The sequence below is a fragment of the Saccostrea echinata genome, unplaced genomic scaffold (genome assembly GCF_033153115.1).
Source record: "Saccostrea echinata isolate AGI-Se365-2 ecotype Australia unplaced genomic scaffold, CSIRO_AGI_Sech_v1 ptg000009l, whole genome shotgun sequence".
Lineage (NCBI taxonomy): Eukaryota > Metazoa > Mollusca > Bivalvia > Ostreida > Ostreidae > Saccostrea > Saccostrea echinata.
In genome coordinates this window covers 38,127,342-38,149,619 of record NW_026889758.1, presented here as the reverse complement: position 1 = coordinate 38,149,619, position 22,278 = coordinate 38,127,342, and the positions used below count along the sequence as shown (strand labels likewise).

General features: G+C 31.5%; 2 protein-coding genes across 4 annotated transcripts in view; one reads left to right on the top strand and one right to left on the bottom strand.

The window, feature by feature from the left end:
• LOC133182333 (PHD finger protein 10-like) overlaps nt 1-12,692 on the bottom strand; it is a 26,480-nt gene extending 13,788 nt beyond the window's left edge. Inside the window, exons 1-5 of one of the 2 annotated variants that reach the window (XM_061317135.1) lie at nt 12,628-12,692; nt 8,446-9,366; nt 8,165-8,302; nt 7,712-7,833; nt 2,988-3,071 (exon numbers count right to left, since the gene is read on the bottom strand). In XM_061317135.1, coding sequence (XP_061173119.1) covers nt 2,988-3,071; nt 7,712-7,833; nt 8,165-8,302; nt 8,446-9,365 — 1,264 coding nt within the window. In that variant the 5' untranslated portion in view covers nt 9,366; nt 12,628-12,692. The remainder of the gene's footprint in view (nt 1-2,987; nt 3,072-7,711; nt 7,834-8,164; nt 8,303-8,445; nt 9,367-12,627) is intronic. The other variant, XM_061317136.1, reaches the window with a different exon arrangement.
• Nucleotides 1-22,278, top strand: part of LOC133182340 (uncharacterized) — a 24,711-nt gene extending 2,433 nt beyond the window's left edge. The window contains exons 2-3 of one of the 2 annotated variants that reach the window (XM_061317149.1): nt 185-226; nt 16,427-22,278. In XM_061317149.1, the coding sequence (XP_061173133.1) occupies nt 185-226; nt 16,427-17,475 (1,091 nt within the window). In that variant the 3' untranslated portion in view covers nt 17,476-22,278. Of the gene's footprint in view, nt 1-184; nt 227-12,944; nt 13,111-16,426 lie in introns of those variants that run through there. The other variant, XM_061317150.1, reaches the window with a different exon arrangement.

The window sequence follows — 22,278 nt, the reverse complement described above, 5'->3', positions numbered from 1 at the left end:
TATCTGATATGCTGATAATTAGTAAAAGACTGCTTCTAAACTCAAAGTGTAAAAACAATGATATTTGATAGTCTAACATTAACAATGTTCAGTGTCCATCTACAAGTACTTCTGTTCTTATTTTCACAACACAGAAGTTGAGTGTCCTATTCTACCTGTCCTTGTCTGTTTCAGGTGAAATCAGCAGTTGTGTACCCACCAGAGAGTATGACACACACCTGGACAGGTGAACATTTCTAATACCTCTTCTCTCTCTCTCTTAATTGATGATCATTAGAAGATAAAATCTTTCTTCCATTTATATCATTTACTGTGAACATACTTTTTTGTGCAGGGTCATAATTCTGCAGAATCACAATTTCAGTGCAATCTGCGGATAGTAATTAATCCAAAGCGAAAAAAATATATCTATTATAAAGATGAATTAAGACATCAATAAGTAAGCATATTACTAAATTCAAAACAATTCATATGGGACAGTGGTAGCTGGATGGGCATTTTTTAATCATTTGGGAAACTTCCATGAATGACATTAATGACAGTGTACAGTAAAACAGTTTTATGCATGCCGCAAAGTGCCAATGATGAACACACAATTTTAATTTGATCATTATAAACATAAATTGTTATTTTCAATAACTTCATACTTTGGGGAATGAAAATCACTTCAATGTAAGGGTGAATTCTTTATAAACATATTCATTGTAACCATGTTTTATTTTGTGTATATATATATATATTTAGATTGCTGTATGTGCAGGTACTTATCATAGCCAGATTAATATCTTAGTGCAGAAATTGCATGTGTTATATGGAGTGAATATAAGGAATATAAACAGGGAAAGAAAAACAAATTCAAACAACAATGCTTGTCATGAAATCTAGTTTAAAAAAAATAATGAATGAATATATTCTCAATATTGAACACATATCGTGCAAAAAGGGCTCCCCCAATTAATGCCTGAAATAGTGTGTGTCCACCATCAGATGTGGCTATCGAATCTCTAGTCGTGGTTTTACTTGCAAACAGTCTCAGCTTGAAACAAACAAGTTTCTGTCCAAATCCTGATAGGTCTACTGGGATAATTAATATTTAGTGATAAATATTAGATTTCAAAGTATCTATTAATTTCCTGTATAACCTATGTCCTATTGTGATGGGTGGGGTATAAATACCAGGTTGGACCCACAGATAAATGGTTGGCATCAGACACTGTATGAATGAACACAATGAATTTCCTGGTGACTGGTGAGTTGAATGGATGATTGATTTTTTTTAAATATTTGTTTAAAATGTAAGTCAAAGACATTATAATTACTTTCAATAATTTCATTTAAAGTACAGAATAAATGTTTAAATTGTAATTGTTTAGAAAATCAATTTCACATAATGACTTTAAAATATAAAACAAACTTTTATTGATTCTGGGTTTTTTTATTATCATATATATTTTATTTATGATTTAAAGTCTTAGTGATCAGTAATTGAAAAAAAAAAAAAAAAAAAAACTTTGCCGGCACAAGTTCGACACTTCAGCAATTATATATAAAAATTAGTAGTAATTAACAAACAGTTTTATGACTGTTAGGAGATGACCAATATAAATTAAAAAATTTCATCACAGAATATTTTCTTCTTATTCCTTATGAAAATCATATAGCTGTCGTCTCAAGCAATAACAGCAATTTACCTCTAAACAAGTTAGATTCATTGTTTTTTAAAGCCAACTGTATACAACTCCAAATATGAAATAATTAAGGTTTAAAGATTAACTGTTTCCTTGGCTCTTCCATCTATGTAACGTACATGTACAGATCAAAAATACAATAATTTTTGTACTTTCACTCACTTTATACACATTAACTAAAAAGATATGAATTAAAAAATATCTTTCTTTATCGTGTAATTTGAGGTTCCAATCATTGCAGAAAAAATCACATAAGTATATAAACCACTAAAGCAGGTTATGTATTTTTTCTGCAATTGTTATATCCATATAACACAAAAAAGACAGCATTTTGTTGCTTAAACAATACTGCTCTGTTAACCATATTTAATGATACACTGTATATATAGAAAACTCCTGTAATACTGACTGCAAGTTAATGTGCTTTCAAATTTTCAAATAAGAAAATGGTTAAAATCATAAACAAATAAATACTTGTTTCTTCTATCAAAAAATTCTATTGAAGAGATATGTTTAGTTATTTAAAAGTTGAATTTCAAAACTATATTTTAGTTTTGAAATTTCATCGAGATTTTAAAAATATACAAGGGTACATTGAAGAAAAGGTCTATCTATGTTCTTATAGGAACTAGATGTGTCAGCATGCCTCAACATTCAACCAAATTCAAATGACATAAAATATATATACAGTCAAACCTCATTACCTCAAAGTCAACAGGACCAAGATTAAACTTCGAGATATATGATGATTCAAGATATCAATTAGGGTAAAAAGGTGTCTGGGACTGCCAAATAATTTTGACATATCCCTGGTATTCAAGATATCAGTGTTCAAGATATCGAAGTTCAACTGTATAGGCATCTAATCGAATAAGATCAAGTTCTAAAGCTTTAAATTTAATCCTGTTAACAGAATATGCAGCATATTGTAATTTGAGCAAATTTTTCTCATAAAAAGAAGAGTTAACCTATTTTTTGAATCTCTTCTTGGGATATCTCTCAGATATCCAAAATTATGTTTAAGCTCACTGTAACATATTGTATCCCCTTCCAATTATTCTTTGACTGGGGCATAAAAACAATACTAATGTAAATGATCTTTGTTTAATAATATGCTTATTCATTGTCAGGTAGTTTTTGTTCTTTTCTCTTAAATTTATTATACATGTACCTCATTTTAGCCTTAATTTTACCTTCATTGTATAAAATATAACCACTCTACATTTATTTAAATCTTAGGTTAGCTTTGGACATCTATTCAGTTTGTTTCAAGATTAGTCCATTAATTTATATTCTCACCAAGGTCAGCTTGACTCTCTGTGACCACACCCTTCTCCATCAGAAAAACCCTCTCCTTAATGTCCACTTGTCTCCGAAACAAATCTAAACAAAAATGAAAACTCACCTCATTAACACAATAAAGTAATCATGTTTTCTTCATGCATGCAGTCTGTATGGTAATGAAAAATTATAGTTCTTGTTAAAATAATGTTGTTTATTTGGAAACAATCAAACCAAATATCATTTTCAATTACTGTTTACCAACTATTATTCGCATAATCTTTTATTCGCGATTTGTCGATCGGAAATGAATCTGCAACCATTAATTTTCACGACTGAGGAAGCATTCTTCATAAATACAAAGCAAAATAAATGGTTCGCAGCGTTTAATATTCGCGAGTTAAAATAGGTCACGCAACTCGTGAATATTTCTCGCACGCAAATAAAAGTTCGTTTACAATAAGTAGGACATAATTCTACTATTATAGTTATCACAAAGATCAAAGCCTTTATACTCCAATAAATCACAAATATCTTCAATAAATTATTACTTAATTCAAATCATGTTTCCTTGAATTTTGACTCTCTGGTAAAGGTTTGAGGCATCTTTTGTTTTTGATGTAAATTGGTGGGTAAAAGGTTACTTGGGATTCCGATTTTATCACACTTTTTCTAATGCATAATAATGTAGCATTCGATTGTGATGCCATGAGACAATTCTGTTGATGTAAAATCTAGCCTCACTGTTCCTCTGTATACAGAGGTTTAAATATTCACAACAATAATTTTCTTGTCTTCAGAATTCAGAGAATACACCCCTCAATTCTGAGATTTCGTTGGAAAATAAAAACCTCATCCTTTGGGATCATTTTTTATTTCCAAACAAAATCTCTCAAATATCTGGGTATATTCTCCAATAATTCCGACAACAAGGAAATTATTTCTTAATCCCACCTACAAAAAAAGCACTTTGGCCCTAATAATTCTTTAAATTTATAAAAATTTTAAAAAATAATTAAGTCCAGAAGTGCATAGAAGAGTTTAATGCAAGACCTGCCATGATTCCCTCGATCAGATTGGTACATCACCTGTAGTGATGTTAATCTATGAGGAATTAAAGAATGTAAATGATTTTACTATATCAAAATAAAACAACTTATAATTAGAATCTTTCTTGAAAATTCTTAATTTTCTTTTGGAGAGCTATGTTGTAACTTGTTAAACTAGACAGTTTTATTACATATCATTGGTCAACATTCCCTACTCTGACTGGCTGAAGTGAAAACTGAAATAAAAATTGTAATTCACATTGTATTTTATTATACTTTCATGTTAAATACATGTACTAAAATCTGATTGGTTTAGACGCATTTAACAATCCGTAATGTTACCCTCAGCATTAGCAACACACTTGACAACGGGTAACACAATGAAATTGTTATGTGTGCAAGTTGTGCAAGTACGGTTCACCATAGAATTCTCCAAACGTTTGTTTAAATATTTGCATTTGAAAGAAGCCTAATAAACTTGATGTCAATAAAAGATTGCATCAGATGTAGCTTACTTGAAAACAACAAATGACAGATGAAACATGCTTGCGAGTACAGAAATAACCAAACTTTAGATGATAAAGAACTCTTTGAGTATCAAACAAACAATAAAGAGGTCGGTAAATCTTTTTTGAAGCTTTCTTATTGAGAAAAATAGTAGTGGGGAGTTTGAAAGCTTTCTAGAAGTGAACATACAGACGATCGACGAATTTTTTTTGCTGACATCCTAAATCAATAAGACATTCAGTATAATAAAATAAATGGTGCCTGTTTTGGAGGGTAACAGTTGAAATTGACACTCCTCAGAAAACCATTGTCAACCTCCTCTGATACATCAGTTGACAATGGTTTTCTGAGGGGTGTCAATTTCAACTGTTACCCTCCAAAACAGGCACCATTTATAATTATGATATTCACTTCATGTGTCAGGTAAACATTACTGACAGTTCTACCATATAGTTGTGATGTCACCATCAGTCCTGGTTTGATTATTTATGAATTCAAATCCTCTCATAATCCTAAACCTCTAGACTTATTGCCAAAGTGGCAATTAATACATATAAAACTTATTTTAAAGTCTCTAGAATAACTTGAAATTCGAAGAATTCTGCTAATAATTTTTTATTTTTAAATTTTCACTCAAATTCCCAGCTTTTTAGATAACAATACATATGAACTAATTTTTTTTAGATTGCTTCTATACCACACAGTGAAAGTTACATACAATAAATAATATAATACCAGTTATAATTTAAACCTTTAGGGGGGTGAAATGTATAAAAAGTGTATTTAAACCGAATTCACCTTACACAAGATTTTGAAATCAAATTGATTGTTTTATGTATCACTGGTCCATCTTTTAGACTTAAGCATCACTGATGTATAACACCGTACATTACAAAAGAAAAATAAATCATTGTGAATTTTTAACTAGGACATTGTGGCCATGTAAATAAACCTTTTCTCCCAAGCAATTAAATGAATGGGTGGCCCAATTTTAACATTAAAAAAAATTGATTTCCATTTTCTTATTTTTTTCATTCCGCTGTCAAAATAATTGATTTAATTATCAAATAATCTTGATGAATTTTGTGTTTATTTTGTACATACCAAATCACTGTTATTATATTTTTTTCTGTAAACTTTGGTACCAATAGATGTGAATATTTGTCTCTGTTACACAATAAATTGCCCTGTACCCATCATCAATGCTAACAGTTCACCTTTGAAGGTTAAGGTAAGAGGTTTTTTTTTTATCATACCTTTGCAAATCAGAGTTTTTAAATGTCTTTGCCTAACGACAATTCCATATTATCAGGTTTTAATGTCGTGTTCATCATATTAAGCTGTAATTTGGCACTATGTTTTACATGCTGCAGTAATAACAAAAAGAAAAGTGTCCAGTGAATAATTTTCTTTTTTTTATCTACAGTGTGCAATGATTGCAATTTTGAGTGTATAATTGCTACCACTGTTATTCAATTTTCCATTTTTTGACTTATTCTTTCTTTGTATGTATGGCTAGTCTGTGTCATGATTCCTCTTTCCAAAGGCATTTTTGATTTTATTTGAAGGAAGTGCTTTTATAATTCCCCATGATAATGTTCATGATTTTCCTCACCTCTCTAATTCACAAAAATAAGTCACACATGAAGGAAAAATGGTTTTACTGTACCCTTCATATTCAATATCAGATTATAAAAAAAATAATTGTAATGTGCAAAAGATCATAAATTATGAAGTTATAGAAATATATATATATATAAATTCCACATCTACCCTTATCAAAAGATTATTTTTTTTAAAATCTGTAATGAATGTACCCTATTATAGGAAACATTCGTAATAAAGAATTCGAAATCAAAATTATATATATATATATATATATATATATATATATATATATATGACTTTCTTGAGTTGAACAGCAAAAACATCATGAACATTTGTTTTTCCATGAAAAGAGATCTACAATCTCTCTAAAATTATATTGGCTTTCAAAATTTAGCTCATAAATGCCCTATTATTAAGAATTTATAGGAATTTTGTGTAAGAAATATAAAAAAAAAAAAAGATTTATGGAGAATAAACAATATTTTTGAAAATGACTTAACAAACCCCCCCCCCCCCCCCCCCCCCCAAAAAAAAAAAAGCAAACAAACAAACAAAACATTTTTAATTTTATTTAATTTCATACATAATACTTCGAAATCACATATTTTTTTGAGGTTTGAAGAAAAAATATTGGTTAGGGAGGATTTGACCCCATTGAAAATTAGTGATTTCACAGTATCTTTTTAGAAGTGAAGAATAATATTAATCTATTGTAACACGTTATTTAATCCAGACCTGAGCAATACATGTATTTTAGATGACCATCATGAAGAAGTCTTATTTAATTATAAGAATGTTTAAAATGTTTCCTTTATATAATTATTTTCCAACAACTCTAAACATGCCATGGTATCCAAGCATTATTACCTGTTTTTCTTTCACTAAGTTTCCATTAGTATCAAATAAAGTACTAAATCATAAGATGATCTTTCTTCTGTTATTATAATAGTTCACCTCTCTTAAATGGGCACAGACATGATGTTGAAATTTTTATACTTCACAATTTTTGGTAAAATTTCTTGACTTATTGTTGTCAATGAGTTTCTGACCAACAGAAGCAAGTTTAGACACTTCTTTAATCTGAAAATGATAACAACTACAAATTTTTGATGTTTGATTGTCATACATCCTTACACTTTCAGGTACTATGATTTATCCTCATTAAACATTTGATTTAAGTGGGAAATTGAATTAAATTTCTGTGACTTTATTTATTTTTGAGAAAACATATTAGAAGTATAAACCAGAAAAGTCAGAATAGAAATGTAACAAATCAAAATTATGATGCAAATTTTGTCTGTGTTCAATGACGTGTGTAGTATAAGTAAATTTAATATACCCGGTAAAACACAAACATAAATAATAATGGAGCTGGAGCCCATGTTTACAAACATGGGTGTTTGGTATTAGCTAGGTCATTCAGTCATGAAGAATATCGTTATAATTGAAAATTGAGAATTGTTATTTCAGTTTAAATCATTGAAGTTATTTTTAAAATAAATAGGAAAATTCAAAATAGTATACAAGACAGCAATGCAAGTATGGCAATGTCCCTTTGATAGTTTATGCTATACTGACCTGGGTACTTGCGTTTAAATGACTTGACCCCTAGGTACTCGCACACCTGTTCTTGTAGCATATAATATTCTCCAGAACTGTCCGTCGGCCACTGGTACTCAAACAACTTATTTGCGGTAATGCTGAAAAGAAGTTACACAAGATATGAGAAGTGCATATCATAAATGTGATGGTCATGAGCAATTCCCTGCATTTAAATTCCTATACCGTTATACATGTATATATAAATATATATTTGTTATCAAGTGTTGCAATTTTTTGTTTGTGTTTCTTGGAAAGTGTAAGTAAAATTATGATCATAAATTTCTCTAAAATCAGGCTTTATCAACTTTAAGGAAGCTAGCATGCATATTTAATGCAAGGTGCTTTAAACATAAAGACTTCATAGTGAAAATGGAATTAGGTATCTGCAACCTTTTTTTACATTAGTTATATACAATGATAGAATCTTACTGTTCTTGACTTGGTGTGTACACAGCCAATCTGGACCGTTTTGATGGAGTGGGTCCCATTGAAGAGCTCTCTGCCACAGATGAGGGAGTTGGGGGTCCAAAATTGTCAAACGCTTGCAAGGAAACACTGTCACCATTACTATCATGAAAAAGAATAAGAAACAATGCTTACTTAAAATATATTGGCATATTTAAAAAAGTATATTGAAGAGGAATTGTATTAACATGTACATAATGCATATATATGTGAATTGTATTTACATGTACATTTATTATGTATACCTTATAATAGAGGTGGGAGATGGTGGTCCAGGTGTCTCTGAGATTTCTGAAACTCCATAAGGTGATGGTGGAATGTCACATTCTGATGGGGAGTCCTTCATTTTACTGTCAAGTTTGATAAAGCTTGAATTAGACTCCTCATCAATAACCTCCACTCTAGATGGCTTTCTTAAACCAGTAGGGATATCTACTGGCTCTTCTACTTCAAATCCTGTTGATTCTGACCTGTGGCTTCTTTCTGATGGCATTCCTATTTTTTCAGACACATCAGTTTCTTCTGACACAACATCGTGATCTATCATCTTCTGGTCACTGTTCTCTGACAATGAGGAGGTAACACTCTGTAAATCCTCCGATGTCTTGTCTTGATTAGTGCCAAGCAATATTTCTACTTTGCCGTCTTGTGCATTTTGGACATCCGATAATTCTCTTTCATGTGATTTATGCTGCACAATACTTTGTTCTCCCTGTTTCGTACATTCCATAGCCTTCTCAAGAATATTCAAGTTTTCCTTCAAATCCTGTTCCTGATGCTCTGTTGTTTTTCCTACTGTAACGGAACTTTGGGAAACAGTTTCTGATTGTGAATTCTTCTCATTAGATGTCTCACTTTTTGTTTGACAAGCCTCAGCAGGAGCCTGGGAGTCTTCTTCAGAGTCACTTCCTGAAGAGTAACTTCCTAGCTGACTTAATCCAGTGCTCATCAAAGATGCAGCCTTGTTCTCAAAGACTCTTTTTGCTTCATGCTCCCCAAACTTACCCTCTGAAATTGCCCTGAAAGCTCTGTCACCTTCTTGAGGAATATTTATGGAACTTCCTGACAAGGCCATCTGCTTTTTTTCCTCTATACTTGGTGAATCTTCACAATTCGAAATTATGTCACTCCTCTCTGGTTGTTTGTTGATGGCAATTTCCTCCATTCTAAAGAAGACAAGTATGCTTCATGGGTAATCTGTATCTTTTCATATTTTACATAAACCTGTAACTGATAAGTGCTCTTGTGACAGTGCTTAAAAAATTATGGATTTGGTCTTGTTTTTCTAGGTTTTTGAGTGTTGTAGAGGAACAATACTGAACATACCACCTATCAGAATTGTTCTCAATAAGCACTGACTGATATCAATGGAAGTGACATAATTTCACTGCCATTCTGTTACTGTTTATGTACAGATAACATAAAATACTGTTACTGACTATGATTTCCATCAAGGGAAAAAAATCTTAAGGCTCAATGTTTTGTTTTGTTTTTTTTAAACTGTTAATACCAAGAAATACTACAAAACTTCTGTGATGTTTATTTGTTAAATGCAATCATTAAAAATGTGTGTGTGATGGGGGGGGGGGGGGGATACTGCAACATTTTGTCATACTTTTGTGCCAAATATGCCACCAACATTGAACAATATTTGACTTTTACATTAACATTTATTAGTCTCATCATCCCCATCCCACCACAAACAGTTTCAGGCATCAAACCCACTGTACAGGGGAGGGGATAGGCTCCCTTTTTCTGAAAAGAATCTTTGGCTGTTTTAGTGTTAATTTTGTATGGAAAATTTCATTCATTGCCTGGCTGCCTTTCTCCCAGAGTGAATTAAATATTTAAAAAAAAAATTACCAGAAAAATTTAAATAATGGTACATAATCAACAAACAACAATTATCACAGAAAAACAAATAAAAACATTTAATTCCACTTAGATTTTTTTTCCCCAAGTGAACCCAGATTTTAATATTCTGCAGTCAGCAAGTATGATACTTTGCATGATTCCATTTGTAAGTATGGAAGTAAGAACAATGGCCAAACAGGATATCAAATAATTCCCCATATGGGTTATCTATACCTCTCCCATATGCGTTATACCCTTTGAATTTCTGTGTATATACTTCTGATGACAATGACATCTTTCCAACGATGGTGATAAATAGTCTTCCTCCAATAAATTAATCAATAACTCTTCTAGTTTGTTATTTGCAACTGTTAATCTCTCACACACTAGACCTAACATATTCAAAAACAGATGTTCCATACAAATTTTTGGTGAATACAGAACGTATATTGAGTATTGATCAAATGATTGTGACATTTTTTCAACATGGATGGTGGGGTACAGATTGTTTTTATGTTTGTTTAATGCATTTCATATCGCAAGCAAGTGCATAGTAATTAACTACAAATAAATATTCAAACATATATTATTAAAAAATGACAATGATGAACGAAATTCAAAACAAATTAACATTTTTCTTATATTTCTTGCCATTTTCATTAACAATTTTGTTTAAATACATGGGAGTTATGCATGAATGGAATAATAAAATGAAATGTACCACAAATTTTGAATAAACTGGTTGGACACAGTTCCCTTTTTCAGTAACTGTTACGCTAAAAGAGAATTGTTCCTCTTTTCAGTAATAAAAAACATTACTGTATTCAGGAATTTTCATCATATTTTTAAAATAATGCCCCAAATATGTGTTTCAAATAAAAAGTGCATGAAAAATACGATGTGATGTGTTTAAACTTTATTAAACCAACCTCGCTGACAAAAAAATTTGGTCCTTTAGTGCTGCAGATGGGAGTAAGATGAAATTTAATTGTATGACATCATGAGTATTCTTCCAACGGATGTGAATATTTCCCTTATAAGTATATTATTACTAGTTCAAAACGCAAAATTTCATAGCTTGATTTCGTTGAGGTGACATCTTACCCTTTCCATGCATAGGAATTTAAACTCACATGCAGCAGTAATCCACGACTTCTACTTATATTTTCTCTGTTGATAAATGATACGAAAAGTATGGAATCTTACAAGGGCATTCATTCTCAAACCATCTTTGAATGACTATCTTTTAAAATTTAATATTTCATCTAATTATTTTCATCTGTAAAAGAAGCAGTGGTATTAAAAATTATTTTTACGATGTCTTTGAAAGAAATGATTATAGAATTTAATTAGAACGATCGAATAATTTCATGTACGAGTTGGCAATTGCTGAATATATTCAATCTCACAATTTTAACACAGATAAGCTTCCCTAAGAAATCTATATCGTAGAAATATTTCATCACTCTTTTTCAGCTTTTTGCAGCGATAAATATTGTAGTTTTAAGCATATATACACTTAATAGCGAGCGCAGCGAGTAGCGCGTCACTGCGAGCTCTTAAAGCAACACCTGGGCGAAGAGAAAATTCCGACTTTTCACATTGATCCAAACGAATTTTTTTCCGCAGTAACCTGTGGTCCCATAATGCTTTGCAAATTGCATCTCGCCACAAAAAACACTCTTGCAGTAACCAGAAGTTCCAAGAAAAAGATAAACTCACCTTGATTTGATGTATATATAGCAGATAAACAGTAGATAAAACCTTCTTTATTAAAATTAGCACTGATCAGACTTTGTTTTGGTAATGCTATTTACAAGCGACGTCATGTGACGTCAAAGTCTAGACGTACTAAATGTCACATGCGGTTTGAAGAGCCTGATCTACATGTAAATTATAAATGAATATATAGGTATCTGCGCTCGCCCTAACGGTCGCACCGTCAACATATTAGACTATAAATATTTGGAGGATGTGAAAATATTCTTGCACTTGTAACAGGAAAGGAGAAAATGTATGGCTGGACTGGGAATCGAACCCGGGACCCCTGCATCACTAGTCAGGTGCTCTATCAACTGAGCTACCCAGGCCGATATCCACGGCCCAAACCATCACATTCCTCCCTCCTTAAATTGTCCTCGCCCTTGAAGACACAACCCAAGTTCTTATTTGCCCCTGGCAGGACTTTCACCTGCAAGTCCAGGGGTGGTCAACGGCACCAAATCTGTAACAGGAAAGGAGAAAATGTATGGCTGGACCGGGAATCGAACCCGGGACCCCTGCATCACTAGTCAGGTGCTCTACCGACTGACCTACCCAGGCCGATATCCATTACACACTTAATCTTTTATTCAGAGCAAACACAAGAAAAGAGGGGAAACGAGTGAAAATTCCCGTATACAGTAAAGCTCTTTATTACTGAAAAGATGAACAATTCCCTTTTAGCGTAACAGTTACTGGAAAAAGGAACTGTGCCCAACCTGATAAATGCTTGAATACAAAGGTGCGTGCTACAAAGTATCAATAAAAATAATTAACTGAACTTCGAATATTAATATTACAACAAATCTTACTGTTTTGCTCACAGAAGAGTCATTCTTTATCGTGTGAATTCTTACGTTTCAATGCAAAAGGAAAACAATTAATTTCAGACAATGAAAAATTCACCTGCTGGACGCCATCACAACTCAGTTTAGTATCTCCTGGAGCAAAAGAGTTCTAAAGCTAGTATATAGGCTTTCAAATTCGATCAAAGTGAAAGTTAATTGAAACATCTTATTTTCTTTTATTTCTATTTAAAATATTTTCTTCATTTCTCCCATTAAGAATTAAATGGATTGTCCCTGCCATATTACGAAACTGCTGACAAGAATATTTTGCAAAGGACGATAACTCTTGACTGGAGAATGTCCATTTGATACTCTACTGTGAAAAGGTCACGCTAGAGGGATAGTATCGCCACCCGTAATCGCCACCGCGCCTGGCCGATTACGATTCGTGGCGATGACGTTTTCTCCGTGTCTTTGCCTGCGAAATTTACGCATATAAGAGAACAGGTGCGTAAATAGCGTGAAATACACCAATTCATATGTGATAAGTAAATAATTAGGGTAGTAATCTAATGTAGTTTTTAATCGGTGCAAAAGAAAAAGAAAAAAAAAGAGAAAAAAAACTACATCAAAAATTCTCAACCTTCGATGTAAAACTGGAAATGAATGAAAGAATATATATATAAATATATATATTTAAATGGATGTTTTAGACATATCTAAAACATACGTAAGCATAATGAAAATATCTTTATTTAACTGTTAATTAATATTTCAGATTAAAATTATTCACATAACTGTGAGTCGGGAAAGGTTTAATAAGATTTTAGACAACATCTTGATGTTCATTTTTTGATACAATTTCCGTGCCTGCTATTTGACAAACAATTATAATTTTATTTTTTAACATATCAATGTACCATATGTGATGTCATGTAATTTTTAACAGATTTATAATTTCTTGTCTATATTCGAAACGAACGGTAAGTATTTATCCTGAGAAGCCAGTTGAAATTTGTTTGCTTTACAGATTTTAGAAAAGAAAAACAAAAATGAGAATATTTATGATACATGTTTGACAACTGCATATATGTTTATTACAGTATAACAATATCTTATAATTTTATAATGCGACCTATTTTATTATACCACTCTTCTCACCGCATTATCAATCGTTTTTAATTTCCTTTTTTTATCATGAAAATGATGTTTATAAATTATTTTTTGTTTAGATTACCAGTTAAAAATTAAGTTGAACAGAAAATATTTTGTACTCAAATTCTTGAAAGTATTATAATAATAGGTGTATTATGTGAGGCACTGAAGCATCCTCTTGTTTATTTTCCGCGGTTTTTTTTCGGTGAATTCTTTCCAAAGAAGAGTCTGTTTTATAAGGAAAGCTATGGCCATGGACTTCCCCCGTTCATACAAAAATTGGTCTTGAGCTAATACTTTGCAGCAAGTAAAAAGTGAAATGGGGAAAATCTGTTCTAATTCGTCGAAATGATGTATTGGAATACGCTATTTGAATACAAGACCATGAGTTATTTGAATTCTTTTTTTCTCCAAAAATTCTATTTTTATTTAATTTAAAATGCTTATACTGGATAAAAATAAAGACAGAAATTTTTACTTTTAGAAATAATATTTGCAAGAATTTTTAAAATATCATACAATGAAATAAAAAATTCTATTTCTTTCAAATCAAATATACATGTTTATTAAATGTCATTTTCGATGGAACTATCATTAGGAGGCAATACTACGGAATACGTCTTTTTTTTTCTTTTTTCTTATTTTTTTTTTTTAAAGGATGCAAAAATAAAATAAAGAAATTGATTGAAATGGAAACATTTCAAAAATGAAAGAAAGACGTTTTGGTTTTTTGTTAGATGACACAATAACGTTCATAAATGTACCAATGATGTCGGTGTAATAACAAAGATGCGGTCCTCAAAGTAACCATTAAACAGAGAAGGCACTTATTAAAATTTATTATCATTTCCAAGTTAAACTTTTGTATCCTTTATAGCAGAAAATAATTTGCCAATGGCACAAAATTTAAAATGTATGCTTTGAACGATGGTCATTTTTGACGCCCTTGACATCCATGAAAAAAATTTCTTGAAGAATATATTTATGAAGAAGTGCGCAAAATTAAATTGTGTGACCGATTTATCTTCCAATAGTTCCCCCAAAATTGAATTGCTTCCTACGGGCCTATATAAATGTGAATTATTTTGGAATTTTTTTTTTTTTGGGGGGGGGGGTATGTTTTTCTGTATCCTAATAAGTAAATCGATGATTTATTACCGTGACCAGCGTTGTACAATACAATTTCTCTGTATATTAAAAAAAAGACATTGGGTCTAACGGATATATTGGTTACTTTGAATTAACTAAAAACACTATACCATGCATAACTTTTTTAACCTTTAACTTTTTTAACCTTCAGTATGAAGACGGGGCAGTCCAATCTCATATGCAGAGTACAACTTTTATATTTCAGGGGCTGACGTGAAAATCTTAGCAAAATGTTTTATTGTTAAATCTGATTAAGTACTGAATACTATATTTAATACTGACAAATAAATACGAATATGATACAATTTAATATGCCAAACATCTCTCCTACTCAATTAAAATACGGTTATATAAATAGTTGTTCATATGTTGAACAGTAAGTGTGATTTTGTTGTTTACTAATCTGTGATTGTTGTCAATTTGTTTAAAGACATGGAAAAACACGAATTTTGGTTATGAAATTCGAAATACATGTATTTCATTTTGAATCTATTGATTATATAGAAAATTTATGAAATATTATAATTTTATCACGAATAGCTTAGAAAAAATACATTCATATATATTATCTTTTAAGGAAAAATCTCTTTGTCCCTTACTTTTTTCCATTCATGTAAAACAACACGTACGATAATAATATTTTGTAGATTAAAGGGGATCTAAAATAAAAATGCTCAAAAAATCACGAAGTCATTCGTTGAAAATAATCACATGACATTTTTCCTGCTATGCTTAGGGAAATGAAACTTCTGTACCGTGACAATTCTTCTGCTATACAGCTAATTATACTGATACTCATAACGTCCCCTTTTGTAAGTATTAATATAACCGGTTTTTTTATTTTATTTTTTCATTATGTCACACTGTGGTGCTGGGGGAGGGGGATTTAAATGTGCATGTAGAGACTTTAGTGCCTCAAATTATATGTTCTTTAATTGTTGTCTTACGACATCTTTAACTAAGAAATACACATAAGTTAAAATGAAGTTAATTAAGAGGTCATATTTTTAATTTTATTTTTTTGTCACTATTAAAACTTAATCACAACCGGGAATTAAACAATTTATTCTTGTTTTATAAAACTGAATTAATCTAAGAGGATTATGAATTAAAATAGAATAATAATTTTAAAAAAACTTGACACAAACGAGACAATTTTGTTCTATATTTGTTGTTTGTTTGAATTTGTTTTGTTTGTTTGTTTGTTTCTTTCTTTCTTTTTTTTTTTTTTTGTCTGTTTATTTGTTGGGTTTTTTTGTACGTTTTTTTTTTTTAATTTTTATTTCACTTTTTAAATTCTTACTGGTCATGATGTTTCTTTTTTTTTAATTTTCGACCCACATTACACCCATCTTTTTATTATTATTATTATTATTATTATTTTCGACCCTCATTACACCCATCGGCTGTGCCATTTTGATTCTTGTACGGGATTGCTATATCGGTCCTTATCAGCATCTTTGATCTTTAATTAATTATATAATACATTTTAATATTTCCTTGCTGTTTTCCCTTTTAGGTATGTCAACATCACAGTTTGAGGATAGCGGTACTAGTATTTCAAAACTAATGGCCGGTGCTTTGCTAATGGACACAGCGTGCGACCTTCCTTCCTTCTGGCCCTCTGAAAGTTTTCCGGGATCGACACAATCTTCGCAAATCGTCAAGATGGAGAAGGATGGATTTGCACCAAACAGCATTGATTGTTGGCCATTACCTGGGCAACAGACGCCTGCTGATTTTCACCACAGTGGAGGCTTTCAACATGTTTCACAACACAACGGCTTTAACCCAGTCTCGAACGGCAGCATAAACGGAAATAATACGTATGGACAAAATTATGGGAATAGTCATTTTAAGCCCCCACAAGATCAGTTTCGCAAAAGATATGGAAACTATTCCAACGAACAGTACCCTGACACTAACATAGCCCTAAAGGCTGAAACCGAGGAAAGCAAATGGAACAACTGTGCGATGAACACTCAACCAAATTTATTTGAACCAATACGAAGTGGCAATGGAAAACCCGTTTCTTTAAAAGAGGGCCCCTATTCACCACCGTCTTTCAAAATGCGAGATCGGACTCCCCATAAGTTAAGTCCGAGTATGGACTCCGAGCGGAAGTTACTTGGTGACTATGTGGAGTCTGATAGCGACTCTAAAACAAGCGACAGTCAACCCACAACGCTTCCAGACTGGACCGGAAGTAGTCCGACATCAGATATCAACGTGGATCAGATGATAACAAGCGGGGTTACCGTGGCCGGTTACAAGCCAAGGAAACTCATCTGCAAGAGGAAAAAGTCCACGGTCCCTTCCGATATGAAGGACCCAAGCTATTGGGAAAAGAGAAAGAAAAACAATGATTCAGCCCGAAGGTCGCGAGAGGCCAAGAAGGAGAAGGAAAGGAATTTCTATAAGCGTGCTTTGGAACTTGAGTATGAAAATCATTATTTAAAAGAAAGAGTTGCATTTTTAGAGAGAAAGCTAGAGGCAGTTATGAAACAAAATTCCAATTATCCTGGCCCTGAAACGCAAACGGTACCCCCACCACCGCACAACATGTAGCAGACAGATTTTTCCTCATCAGTTTCGCATTATTCTTGTATTGGACAGTATTGCAGTTGTAGTGAAATTATTTTTTCACATTTAGATTTTTTCTATTTCAAAATTCACAAAATTTACCAAAATGTAATATTGTAATAGTATACTAGTTTGTTGTAAAATTTGTTTATTGTTCAAAGTTTAGCATCTACCAATACCAAAGAACTAGTTCAAAAGTCGAGTCAGTTGTTGTGTACACATAATTTGCGTTGTAATGGTTTTGTTCAATGGAAATGGTGTATTCCTTTAAAAATGCCCATTCTTCCTCTGTAACTTACCTTTCTCTTTTGGTTTGAATTTTTACATCACTTAAGTAGCTGTGTTTGGAGTTTTGCTTATTTTAAAAACACACTTAACTTTTGTGGGGATGAGGGTTTTTTTTTTTGAAATACTTTACCAAATTGTTTTATTTAGGAAGATCAGATTATTTTCTACCCTTTCCAACATGGGTCATAGCAAATTTTAACGAAAAAAAAACAATTAAAAGAATTACCCATTGTGTATTCTTCTAAGAAGTATCTTACGGAAAAGGTCAGCGTTTCGGCAGTCTATTTTAATATGCAAACTCCGTTAGTCTTTTTAAAGTATGAATTATGATGTTGTTAACTTTGTTTGTGCCTTTGATGATTCAGCATCTAAACCTGATTTTTATTTGTTTGGTCTTGCTTATACATGTACTTACTTCTGGTACAGAAGGGTTTTGGTCAAAGTACCTTAAATATGTGTTCTACGTCAGTATTTGTGTTGGTCCTGGAAATTGTCGTCATGCTTTTTAAAGTGTTCACGCTAAGAACCGGTGATGTTTGGGACAATCTGGTCAGCTTTTTGAGTACATTTTTGTCCTGTTTTCCGTTGGCTCCAAGAGCAGTTATGTCTCTCAATATATAAGGTGATATTTTTCTATATCACCTACATACACAATCTGTAAATACACACACTTTTTCACACTCCATCTTTTAATACCGTTTTATAGACATAGAGGTTTGTAACATGCTAAAGACCAAGCTGAATGATTGTCAGAAAACGGAGTTCTTCACGTTATGTTACATACCCCTTTGTTGGAATGCCCTGTAAAATCGCTTTTATCTGTAGCCAATAGTTAGAAAAATCATTACATGCTTGTTTTTGGAAATGGTGTGCGTAACATTTTATCCCATACATTTTTTTTTCAAATGGTTGTTATCAAAGATGTCTTAATGTTTTACTTTTGTGTAAATCTTTGTCCAGGTAGTGAATATGCTAAATATGTGGCGTAAAACGCCTTATATCCAAATCTTTTTGATATAGTGTATTGTTAGAAATATATATAATCCTTATATATAGTTTACTTGTATGTATTGGTAAGACCATTGTATCTATACTTATTTGCCTGGGCTAGCATTGATTGTCTTTTTTAGAACATTGTTTTTAACCATCAAATTAATGACACCCAAAAAAAATCTGTCCACTGTGTTGGCATAATGCTATTTCATGAAAAAATATATTGACGTAACAATATCTTTTTTTCCCTCAAAATAGTATATGACAATGCAGAGGAAATACTGGTGCCATAAGCAGGGTCGTTGAACTGACCCTATATTCACTGGTATCAAATATCAGAATATGGAATAAAAATTGAGGACAACATTGAACCTTGTACATGTAAAAACCACGAGATTTTCTATAGTATTTGTTTGTCTTACTACGAAATGCTTAAAGCATTAAGTTATATCGCTGTTGCGGCGCTTCATCCAAAAAGTCAGTATTTACTGCCAATATTCTTGTTAATTATTTTTTTCCTTTTCAGCATAATATTGTGTGATAGAATCATATATGAAGATATGCCGGTGTTTTACACCGTGGACTTTATTTGTATGACATTGCAATTTTATGAATATGCAACGATAGTTACTGACTTGATTTTTTTTAATCAATATGATTATAGTAAACTTTTCGTAATAGCAGACATTCCTCAAAACACTAATTAATTAAGAAATGACCACTACCTTAATGGGTTAGCTTAAACGTTTTTAAAACTTAAAGAAGTACAATTCCGTTATGCTTAAAACGTGAACAAAATATTCTACAAAATTGCCCTTTTATCACTTCTCTGTTATTTTTTTTTCTCGGTAAAGATTCTGGGTCTTTTGAAACGGAACAGTGTTAAGTAGTTCACATTAAAACTTTGTTTTTTTTTAATGCCACGTGTACTGATTAATGGCGGAAGTTATACTGTGTTTTATTAATTACTTTGTTTCAATTATTGAAAGGTTGCTTAAAATTCTGTCATAATTGTAACATATTTGACATGGTACTGCATAACTTTATCAGGCAATGTAAGCCAGAACTACATGTAATTGCTGTTTTTTCTTCTCCTGTGGAATATGTACCGATTTCTCTATTATTCCATGACCATGAAACAAAAACCTATTATATGAACCTTTTTCTTTTATCATCTCTCTGCAAATAACATTTCCGTTTCTTTTCTCCTGCCATGATGAGGAATCAGAGCTCATTTTTGAAGACTGAAATATCAAAGTACATGTATATATTTTTTTTCTGGAAATATTAATGTTTCTTAAAATTTGAACTAAAAAGGTTGCCAATCATCATGTTTGTGGCGTTTTGAACACTAATGGATATAGGTGCTATATTAAGTATCATTAAAACTGCAATGTTTAATCAGTGTTGTGCATATAATTAAGATTGTGTTTATTAATTAGATTTGAATCCAATTATATTATTTCTTATGCACTGCAATATGCTTACATGATAGGGGTTGTTCCATTATGCATAATCTGTACTTCTGCAACCATACAATTTTTTAAGTCTCCTCCCCCACCCACCCCAAGATATATTTTTAACATTGTTTTTAATTAATTTAATAGAAATAAGTAGTATCGATTGTCTGTAAGATGCTGAAAACCACGGACAAGGAGTATTAAAAACAATGCGTCTTGAAGATCCTAGAAGAAAAACTTATTTGGATAAATTGAGGAATTTTAGAAATTTTCTAGCGTAAAAAGAATATTGGTATATTGTAAGATGCTATTTTTAGAAAGACACTAATCACTGTTGTCAACATCACGGCGGCACCAGCTTGTTGATTTTTAATGACTACCACCCAAATTTTAGTTGTTGAAAATGTCACAGTGACAGGGTAAAATTGCAATTGAATTTTCCTTTGTCAAAAGGCAACATATCATTTTTCCAACATACGTAAAGGCTGTCATGCGTGGATAGGCTATGATTGCTTGTATCTATTTTTTTTAAACTTCAAACAATAACATAATTAATATTATAATTGCGAGTATGATCTCTGTTATTAACATATTTGTATGATAATAACGATATCACTTCCCCCCACTTTGTATGTTTGCAGTTGTATGATAATACACATTGAGATTTTGTTGTTACAAGTGCTTAAACTCGTTATAAGACTGAAGTGTTTATTTTAAAATTTGTCTTAATGTAATTGTACTTTGTCACAATACTTGATCTTTTAACGATTTTGTTAATCTGTAGAATTTTATCCATTTTGCCAAAGTCCAAGAAATGTCTTAATATTATCCAAAGAAACAAGTATAGAAACATATATAATTGGTAATGAGACTTGAAATTCGTAGGTCAAAATTCACTCATTTTCATGGTAAAAAAATAAAAATATGGCAAGATTTTTAGTGCGTGGGAACTATGTTAAGATATTTGATTCTTCTTTTGGAATTTCATTTTCCAGATATTTCAGATTAAAATGAAGAGTAGGAGGAAACGGAACTATAGAAAATAAAATTCACGATTTCATTATGCCCTAAACCCGTTGACACCAGAAACAATAAAGAGATTGTCAAAGATAAAATCCCCCATATTGCACGATATGACTACGACGAAATTCACTTCCCTTTTATTTTTATTTATTTTTTTATTTTTTTGAATAGATTTCGAGATATATATCTGAAGTATACCACGGAATGATTTTATAAGCGAAATCCACTGGGAAAGAATTCCTTTTTTTTTTTTTTTTTTTTTGCAACTTCCAAGAAATTCTATACTACATACCTATACAACTGGACACTATAATTTGTTTCATAGTTGAATAGATACAACAAAGTCATTAAAATTCAAAAAGTTGTACAAGCCCATCTTTAAATAATTTTATTCCTTGGATTTCAATACACTGATCGGTCTTCTGTCATCTCTGCTAAAATAAAACATCCAAGAAAACCTGGATTTTTTTTTTTTCGTCCACTGATTCACTTCCCTTGATGTGCTGTGACATGATTCGTTAGAGATAGCGGAATGTTTGCTTGCTTTGTTTATCATATACACGTGACACAGAATTTTAAGATTTATTTCGCAATATTATGACTTTTTCCTTGTCTTTATTTGTGAACACATGGATTTTTAATATTTAGATAATCAAGGAGAATTTTGTCAATATTGTTCTTTTTGTGATTCAGATGTTTCGGCTTTGTAAAAATGTGGTATATTTTCAATTTGTCTGTTATATATAATCAACTTAACAAACAACGAATCTTTGAACCAACCATTCGAATTCAGAAGTTCTTAAAATTCCCGTCTCTCTGGTTTTTTGTTATTAGTAAATGTTGCGAAATTCTTCTTAGGTTATCCGGATTTTATGTAACTATTTTCTCTCTATCTTGTGCTTTCAATATATTGTGTAGCTTTGTTTCATGGAATTTAGAGATCTAAAATTAGATATAGAATATCGTTATCATGTGTATGATCTCTGATTTTTTCCAATTTGAGAATAAATGTTAAACAAAAATA